Source organism: Aplysia californica, unplaced genomic scaffold (genome assembly GCF_000002075.1).
Source record: "Aplysia californica isolate F4 #8 unplaced genomic scaffold, AplCal3.0 scaffold00203, whole genome shotgun sequence".
In the NCBI taxonomy this organism is placed as follows: Eukaryota; Metazoa; Mollusca; class Gastropoda; order Aplysiida; family Aplysiidae; genus Aplysia; species Aplysia californica.
In genome coordinates, this window is record NW_004797473.1 from 459,374 (window position 1) to 469,857 (window position 10,484).

The 10,484-nt window shown below is 37.6% G+C and overlaps 1 protein-coding gene across 1 annotated transcript in view; it reads right to left on the reverse strand.

Annotated features, from left to right (window-relative positions):
• LOC101863026 (fibrinogen C domain-containing protein 1-B-like) overlaps window positions 1–1,553 on the reverse strand; it is a 22,961-nt gene extending 21,408 nt beyond the window's left edge. The window contains exon 1 of the mRNA XM_005099143.1: window positions 1,296–1,553. Coding sequence (XP_005099200.1) covers window positions 1,296–1,553 — 258 coding nt within the window. The remainder of the gene's footprint in view (window positions 1–1,295) is intronic.
• Between the last annotated feature and the right edge of the window lie 8,931 nt (window positions 1,554–10,484).

A 10,484-nucleotide genomic window follows, 5' to 3' on the forward strand; every position in this document is an offset into this window, starting at 1 on the left:
TCTGTATTATCTGTATTTCCTGTTATTACCTTCCTGAGCAACAACTTCATTGCACACCGGACGGGTCCAAAATGTGCTCTGTCCCTCCCCGCCTCCCCAAAAGCACCAAAGCCCACAAGGTATCCATACTGTTGTTCCGGTGGCTGTCTGATTATGGCGACGTCTTTCCTTTCCAGATAATCGTTACTTTCATCCTTCTCCCCTCTCTATCACCATTTCCCGCATCCAAATGATTGTGTGGTGTTCTGCTGTCTCTCTGTCTTCCTCATCCCGCAACTTTTCCTCCAGGGTCTTCAACACTTCTCCTTTGTCAAATTTCACCTCACCATCAACCACAGCACTGCCTGCCAGCCTATCAGCCTCCTCATTGCCCTTCACTCTAAAGTGCCCAAGACAGAATATCCACATGACCGCTCTAAGTGAAGAGTGTTGTATTGGGTTCCTCCATTCACTCTGAAGCAGCCCTTTCTCAACCCTTCGCAGGATGTCCTGGGTGTCTGTGACAATAATGAGATAGGTAGTTCTTGGTCTTGTATTTTGAAGCCAGCCAAGCGCTCTTGTTACGGCCTCATCTCCATTTTCATGCTTGAAGTTGTTCTTTCTAAGGCCCCTGACAAGTTATGAGCCTTTTTCGTTCCCACTGTACACCACAAAACCCCACCCACTTCTCTCACCTCTCCTGAGCGATCCATCCGTATAGATCACTGGGTCCTCTGGCTTGGAATGCTCCTCAATTAACTGTCGTATGTCATTGTCGTTAATGACAGCAGCACATTCCCGTCATTCACGACCTTAAGTGATGTGAACGTTGGCCAGTGTTCTGGAATCGGGGCTCAGTTCAAACCATTCTTTTCCACAGCATATGTCATAAATGCCACAAACTTGAATATTCGCTTCTGCCATCCATTAGCTGCCCCGTTTGATCCTGTTTCCTTTGATGCTGCTTAGGTTGTCATGCAAAGGGTGTCTTGGGTCTCCCAAAACCTTAAGCACACCTTTGCCTGTGCCATCTTATACCTCACTCTGATGCTGGCCAGGACAAGGATGTATCTCATACAGACAACATGGGTGCCCTTAGTGCAACCCAGAACGGCCCTCATAGCTGCATTCTGTACTCTCTCCAACCTGTCTATGAGTCTTGGACAGGGAGAGGATGCCTAGACCGTAGTCTATGACTGACAGAACAACCAGCTGCATTAGGAGAAAAAAGAACTCTCTGTTGAATTCCCGCTGAAGCCAAGGTCTTCACTACATTGAAGTCCTTCTGAGCCCTGACAGCAGCATTGTCAATATACCATTGGAAAAGAAAGTGTCCTGTCCAGAGTGATTCCCAGGTACTTCAACTCATTCTGTCTGTCTATGAGAAAGTGGTCAAACACAATTGGAAGGGTAGGATCTTTCACAATACGGTTGTTGAGTGAGCACCAGATGACCTGTGCTTTGTCTGGATTGATGACCGCATTGTATTCCTCGCACCAATCTGCGACTTTGCTCAGCCTGTCCTGTAGCATCCGTCCAACCGCTAGCCTATCACGACCTTGTCCGTAGACCATCACACCATCTGCAAAGGTTACGATTCTTCCTGCTCCACTTACACCGATCCTGGCAATTTTGGATGTATATATGTTGAACAGAACCGGTAATAAGGCTCATCCTTGTGTCAGTCCTGAGGCAATCACTACTGGGTCTGACATCCATCGCCCACTTCTCAGTGCCACCTTCATCTCAAACAGAGCCTTGGAGATCCATTGTACCCACCAGGGGTCAACATCCATTTCCATCAGGAGATCCATGAGCTTGCCGTAATCAACTCGATTGTAAGCATCCTCTAGGTCTATACCAGCCATTGCTGTCTCCTTCTTTCTCTGGAACCCTTCAAATACATCAAAGGCTAACACAGCCCTGTTTGTGCTGGTTTCTTTCCCTGGTCTGTAGTTCCCAAGGCAGTCTGGAAGGAGCTTTTTCCTCTCTAGGTAATTTGCCAGCTTTTTGGCCACAATCTTACCCAGGATCTTTCCATACGTGTTCTGCATCTGTATCTTCAGCTCTTTTAACCACAACCCACCCGTTTCACACCATCTATCTATTTATCTATTTATCTATCTATCTATCTATCTATCTATCTATCTATCTATCTATCTATCTATCTATCTGTCTGTCTATCTATCTATCTTCCCTTTCTCAAGTTCTCTCCCTCTCTCCTTTCCCTCATAAATTTATATAACATACTATTGATCTCCATCATACAGAAAATGTTCACAGCACTTCCAGCTTCTCTCACGTAATCATTTAGCATACGCAAATGGCGACGTCACAGTTCACTACTGACACTTTTTAGGGGCAAAATTTGCTACAAAATATTCATCTTATAGTGAACATTTTTTTTTTTGCACTAAAGGTTCTAAAACATGCGTTCAACAAATAATAATGTCACGATTAGAAAAAAAGGTGACATACTTGCTTTTAAAAGCGATATTGTCCGAGCTGTTAAACTTTTAAAGGGGGGGGGGGGGTGCTACACCTGAAGGCTATCTTGCTTATTATTCGACCGAATGTTACCACATTTCACACATATAACAAGCATAGTAAGGAGTCTTAAAATCCACGATCAAATTTTAGAAAAAAGTTTCGTTTGCACGGATACGTCGACCATATTGGATTTTATTGACATGTCTTACGTAATGAATACTGTACTTACCGCTCATGGAAATTGATTGCTTTTTTGCATACGTGTTAACAAACATTAGATCTAAAAAATTTGTTGGTTGTTCTTTTCCTAAATGAATTAAACAATTTTTAATGAATTTTTTCCTGAGGTAGCATTCAAGTTTGCAAAAAATTCGCGAAAATCCACACTCCAGACACCACCAAGAAAAATGTATTCTATATATCAAAAATTCATTAGACAAATTTTTTTAATTACCTCTTCTCTTCATTCTGTGAAAATGTCATGAAGATTGGAAGAAAAATAGTGGAGTTATTTAAAAGAGTATAGAGAAAAGTGGCGTTTTGAGAAAACGGCCGATTAAGAAAAATAAAACATTGACTTTATGAGGAAATAGCGCTGAGAAACATGCCCGGTATGGAAAAAAATACGTTTTTGGTGGGTTCTTATGCAATGAAATAGTTGTAAGAGAGGCTGAGTAAGCTAAATATGCCTACAACTCAAATTCCATAATTCTTTGCCGAATCTTGACTTTGGGGGTGTAGCCCCCCCCACTTAAAGAAACCAACCCTGTGGTTTTCTATAATACAGCTAACAGGCGTTTACAAAATCTTAATATGAATGAATCTGTTCAGAAAAATTGATACAAGTCATTGTGCACAAACTTGAGCTTTATGTTCGATAGTTGTCGAAATACGTTGCAAGAAGTTCTGTAACAATTATTTGACCGCTCTGTAAGTATTATTTGAGATGTAGAAAGGATATTAAGTGTATGTGAGAAAAAAGATTTCTTTTTCTCAACTGAGAGATAGAGAGAGAGAGAAAGATGAATGGATAGAGAGAGAAAGAAAGAGATCGATAGAGAGAGAGAGATAAAGAAAAAAAGAAAGACAAAGAGGCAGAGAGGGAAAGAGAGAGAGAGGGAAAAAGAGAGAGAGAGATAGATAGAGAGAAAGAGAGAGATAAAGAGAGAGAGAGAGAGAGAGAGAAGATTATACGAAGAGGTGAAATTTAGAAACATGTTGAAAAGAAAGAAGAAAAAAAAAGAGTTAAATCTGGCTTGGAAAGGGTTCGAAATCGGTATCTTAGGAATGGGAGGGGAGCACCGTACCTGAGGGCTACATTAATTCTTCTAGAACTTGTCCCCAACCTCTTCTACCTAGCAATGAAAACGGCAACAATCTGTATATTAGTACGGAAAAAAGTAAAACATCAAATTCAACTTTTCCTTTAGGTAATCGCAGGAAAGGTTCGTCATAATTAGACTGCAATATAGACCACAAAAAACCGCCGCGGTGAAGCTTTATCCGGAGGGGGGAGGGGGTTAATATTTCCGTTCAGGGGAAGCAACCATGTAAAACTTTGCTTCAGTGTGTTTTGAAGCGGTTATTTCCATTTGTATTCTGCCAGCGATGACTGAGTACACTATATTGCGCCCCCCACCCCCACCCCGAAAAGCGATGACTGAATGAAGGAAGGAAGGAAGGAAGGAAGGAAAGATTGAATGAACAAATAAATATATAAATACATGCATGAATAGATATATAAATAAATGAATAAATAAATAAATGGAATACGCAACCAAGATATCCATATTCAAATTACTCCAATTAGATATTAAAATATTTCATTAAAAATAAGGGCTATTAACACATTTCTATTTTATCAATGGACTTCGCTTCTGGACAGAAGGTAATTGATAAATTATTAATAAGTCATTAAAAACAAGTCCAAATTCTTATTATTAAATGCGTTTGTTAAAATAAAGATGTAAAACTTTAAAACAGCGTTTTGTTAAGACCTTACACTATATGAATGAAAGACCGAATGAACGAACGAATGAATGAATGAATAAATGAATGAATGAATGAATGAATGAATGGATAAATGAATGAATGAAAGAATAAGCAAATAAATAAGTAAATCAAAAGTAGAAGTAAAATAAGAAGTAAATGGAGAAGCAAATAAATAAACGATAACTAAAAGACAACCTCTTCTAATTAAAGAAAAATAATAAACTATAATATAATAAACCTAATACAGGCCTCTTCTTACTCTTGCACAGTGCAAACCGGCTCAAGCCACCAATCAAAAACAATAAATAATTATATTGAAGATCTCTGGAGCTATAGCATGGACAGTATGTATGTCTGTCAACCTCTCTAAGGTTCATTTGACTGCTGAGTGTACAATGGACATTAATATATCAAAACTGTAAACATCGGACAAGGTGTGAAGATATGGAATTGTCAGTTAAATCCTCACATGCCACAAGAAGAATATCAATATTTCACGTAGGCATATCAATGCCGGCGCGTATTGTTGTCAACTTAATTTAGTCTATTAGGATGTCGGGTCTAGAATAGAAACCTAACAGCCAAACTGTAAACAACACACAGGGTGTGAAGAGATGACGGCGGCTGTGGAATCTAAAGAAAAAACTCAGAGGAAAAAAAAGAAGAAAAGAAAAGAATTAGAAGGAAAAAAAGAAAGAAAAAATGACAGAAAGAACTATTCATAAATAAGATAAAGTTTTGTTGTTGTTTTTTTTTTTTAACTCGTTAAAAAGTTACAATGTTTAGTACAGTTTTAGTAAGATTTCATAATTCTGGGATCAAAGGTAAGAACAAAATGAAAACGAATTAATATAAACACCAATGACAAAACGAGCCTTATTACTGATTTTATAACGATTTCTCTAAACTATAAAGTTAGTTCTCTCGTTCCATCAACTCATTCCGATACAAGGCAAACTGGTCTTGGCAAAAACAAAAATATTAACTCTTGCTTATAGAGATGACGAAATACAGGGGCCAATATGAATGATTTTATATCTTGACTACAGTTCATTTGGCTACGAGTGCACAATGGAAATCCAAAAACCTAACTGTAACGCTTGACAGGCCACAACAGAGATATCAGTCCTTCCTGTAATCTAATGCCGGTATGTATTGTTGTCAACTTCAATATATTTTATTAGGCTGTCGAGTGTACTTCCCTTAGTTAAACTATAAATTATGGACAAGGTGTAAAGAAATAACAACATCCATTAGATTTAAACCTACCTTCTTCTGCCTTATAAAAGGCGTTGCCAGCCGAGGGAGACAGCGGTCAGCAAAAACAATAGCCCTGGTGATTGCCTTCGGTGACGTGTGTTGGTAAGACATTTTCTTGTTTAATCACCGGCCAGGCCATGGGTGCTGACGACTCTCTAACAACTGATAATAAACAGCTATTGTTTAGGCTCAAAGTCATTATGCATTTTCCAGAGGTATCAAATCTGATGGGGTATGGGTCCCCAGATAAGCTCAAGACGTTAGCCACTCTTTATTTGACTTTTTCGCTCTGCAAGCCGGTACTCTCTGCGTCCAGCTTTCTGCTTATACGTTCGAACCCTTTTTCATCGATTTCATATTAACTTTCAAGATTCGACCAAGCCCTGTTCAAAGTTTCAAGATTCGATCCGATACCAAGTGTTACTCTTGACGTAATGAAGACTCACAGAACGTGGCAGCTCAGACTTCAACACCTGTAAGTTCTGCAAGTCAGTGCGCCATCACTCGCTTTGAAGCTAGACTTTGCCGCTACAGCGCCACTGTGGCTAAGAGGCTCAAGCTCAAGGAACCCAGGTTCAAGACCGTCGCCATCAATATCCTGTCTTTGCTGGATATGGAGGAAGGATGAACCATGCTTCTGGGCGTCTACAAAGAAGTGCACAGGGTAAATAAAACGGGGAGATCAAGATCTAAGACAAACCCTTATTCAATGGCGAGTCGAGGGAGGAACGGAAAAAGAGAGCCGACCGCCCACCAACCACCCACAAAAGTGAGTGTATCTGGGATAGAACCTTGTAATACTATTGCCACAAGCTGATTAGTGAGTCGTGCCGAGTTCTTCACGTAACAGTTAATTATTGTCAGAAGAAAACAAAAACTCGACTGTTATGCGAAAAGGATACGTCCTGTTTGATCAGATCATGTACTGTTACCGAGCGTGCCTGGGAAACAGAACTTGAGGAGCTAAATAATAGGCTTACTAGTTTGACATGGCAATCAGAATGAGACAAAGAACTAGAATCTAGACAGAGATGAACCTACATGCGAAAATAACCCCGTTCCTACAAGAGGTATATCATTTCTTCAGTGTTTGGAGATGGTATCCGTAAGTTTCGTATAATCAATAAATCCATAAGATTTAACAAGATAGTATGTTGCAGATGAGATTGAAAAAGCTTTTTAAAAAAATTACAAATCCACATTTTTTATAGATTATTTTACAGAGGAAATTAAACCGAGAATTGAAAGAACGTTTCGGTATTGATGTAAGCAATAAACTTCGAGTTCTGGAAAGCATTACTACATCGGATGAGATCATAACATAGAAAATATGAAATACTGAATGAAGGGGCTATGAAAGAACCCCCGCCCCCCAAAAAATAAACAAATAAAAAAAACAGACAAACTTAGAAATCAAATTTAAAACAATGGATGGCGCAGGACATATTTAAACTAATGTGAGAGAGAAGGTAGACCAAATCAATTAATTTTGTAAAAGTATAACACTTTGAATAGGGGAATATCCCTTTCAAAAAGAGTAATGAATTAAAGTACACAAGGATAAATGATCAGTGTTAACGAAGAGTAGAATCAAAACATAGACAGCAATTATACACGTATTGCAAAGTCAAAGAAGTATAAGTAAGACGTTCATATAATTTATCGGATGTATGCGATAAAAAAAGAAGGAGGAATAATTTGATGGACAATAGAGATGTTTTAATAATGGCAAAAATACTTTGAAAAATATTTCAGAATTTCAAAGATGAATATAGATAAGAAAAACCGGTAATAAATAAATAAATAAATAAATAAATAAATAAATAAATAAATAAATAAATAAATAGATGGACCATCAATTCTGAAAGCAGATGTTCAAATTACAATTAAGCAAATAAAACATAGACAAGCCACCTCGCCAGATAACTTTCCAGTTGAAGTTTTTGTCACAAAGTAAGAATTAATCTCTGAACTAGCAACAACGCTCTTAAATACTAACTATGGCAACAGTAAGATTCCAGGAGACGATATGATTATGTTAGTTTTTATAGCTTTTCGCAAAACACCAGGTGCCAATGAATGCAAGAAACATTGAGCATTAACCCCATGAGTTAAGGGGGGCGGGGGGACTACACCTAAAAAATCCAGATTCGGCTCAAACCTATGAATTTTGAGTTGTAGGCATTTTAGCTCCTTCAGCTTCTCCTACAACAATTCCATAGTAGTAAGCATTATTTTTTCCTATACCGGGCATGTTTGTCACCATCATTTCCTCATAGAGTCAAGATTTTATTTATATTTATAGTCCGTTAAAGAAAAATTCAATTGATAATAGGCATAATGTTTACTAAAAAAATGACACGCAAACAACAACAAAAAAACCCATCCCCCCCAAAATTGTGCGGTATTCATTAGGTAAGATATGTCCTTAAAGTCCAGTGTGGCTGCTGTAGCCATGGCAAGAACCTTTTTCTCAAATTTGATTGCGGATTTTAATACTATTATGCCTGTTATATGAGTGAAATTTTGTCAAATATGATCAACTGATAAGCGAGATAGCCCTCAGGTATAGACCCCATCCCCCTCTTAATAATCCTTTTAAATTCTTGCTTTGAGTACAATTGTGAGGAATTGGAAGAAAATTTAAGACCTAAAGCACCATTCTGTTTTGTTCCAGACTAAAGAATTATGCTTCATAGATTATCTAAAGCCTTTTGTTAAATTTAGGTGTAAGTAGCGATTTGGAATCATGAAAGAGCTGGATATAGATGGAAAAGATCTCAGAGAATTCTTAGGAATTTGTTATTTTACCAAAACTCTGCTGTAAGAATTTGTTGGAGTGAATATAAGGAGAGTACATGAGTAATGAGGTAAGGATGTGTTATGTGAACAGATTCCATAAATATATACAGTGAAACATGCCTTGGAAATATAGAAAAAGGATCGCACCTAAATGTGAATGGTGAAGATATAAAATAACACGGGATATGCCAATGACGCAGTATTAATAGTAGATTACGTGAAATGACCCTTGATTGCTTCTAAACACTGTTGCAATGGAATGGGAACGTAACGGGTTATTGTTGAATGTCGAAAAACAGAACACGTGGTAATAATATAAAACAGCCATTTGCAATGCCACAGAAAAAGGCAAAAAGATCAAACAAACTGAACAGTTTATTTCTCTATGTTGCACAGTTATATCTAATGTCAAATGTTCCTCAGAAATAAAACAAAGAATTGTAATGGCTAAACATAGTTTTAATAAAGTGAGCCTTATCCTGATAAGAGAGAAACATCTAAATGATTGCCAACATAAACCTTTTAAAATACAACATACAGAATTTTCAAAGCGTTTAATGGTTTCTTGCACCTCACACGAAGGTCTTCTCTGTGTGGAATGAAGGTGAATTTTTTTTGTTTGGTCCAATGTCATTTCGAGGAAACGAGCTCCATCTTGAACTGTAATCCTTCCTTTATATTATTGTTTCAAATCCTGTTGCAGCACACGTCTGCCTGATCGGTAAAAGTTTACTGCAACCGTCTTTGACGGAAAAAAACTGAAACCATTTTAATTTACTCACTTTTCGAGTTTGTACACCTGCTTTGGCATTTGCCTTTCCATAGACCATAGTTACCCCCCCCCCCAAAAAAAACCAGAGCAGTGCTATTGACTGAAGTTGTCTTTAGGCCATTCCCAAAGGGGAGATATTAACGTGTTCTTATGCACTGTAGAATTGTAAATAGGCTGATTTATCAATGGCATGCTTATACTGTGTCAGAAGAACATAGGGGGAGAATCTGCTATTTCTTTCCTCATCCTTACTATCGTATTTTCCCTCTACTCCTGTGGTTTTCAAACTGTTTTCACCCAGCCGAGTCTCAGCGTTCCTTACTCTACCCCAACCACCAATATGATATAGCGTTATGCATATTAACAATCACAAATAATGAGAGAGCTCAAACAGCAGGGTACAACACAACGTGCCTAAATTCTACTGATTTAGTTCTGCATAGAAACATTAGTTGGGTCACAAATCACCATCTTTATAGAATCTTACATTCTGTTTTTTACGAGAGATAATAAAACAATTTTTCTTCTTCAATATCATGCAAGGGCTTTGAGAACACAATGCTGTCATTTTATGCATATATTATAATTGTCGTCGGTATGAAACGACTAGTGTCATCAACATCAATAACAGTAATACACGTATTATCCCATATTCTAAGCAAAGCAAAAATAAATCTGTGATCGTTAGTTTGAAAACATATTGACATAACTTTTATTAAACGTTTTCTCCCATCAATGTGCGGCAATAAAGACCCCTGTGATTTGTATATCAAATATCTTCATTACAGAAAATAAACATATATTAAGTTGTTCATCATCATCATCATCATCATCATCATCATCATCATGATCATCATCATGATCATCATCATGATCATGATCATCATCATGATCATCATCATCATCATCATCATCATCATCATCATCATCATCATCATCATCATCATCACCATCATAATCATCGTAGTAGGTTGTAGGAATAAAAAAGGGTTTGAGACTTAGTAGATTTTTCAAATATAATATATGTTCAACGTTTCGCGCTGTATAGGGCTTCCTCATGAACACGATACAAAAAAAAATAATGAGAAATTTATTGAGTACAAGCTATAGCAAAAAAAGCGCGTGCATACTTTAATATCATCATCATCATCATCATCATCATCATCATCATCATCATCATCATCATCAT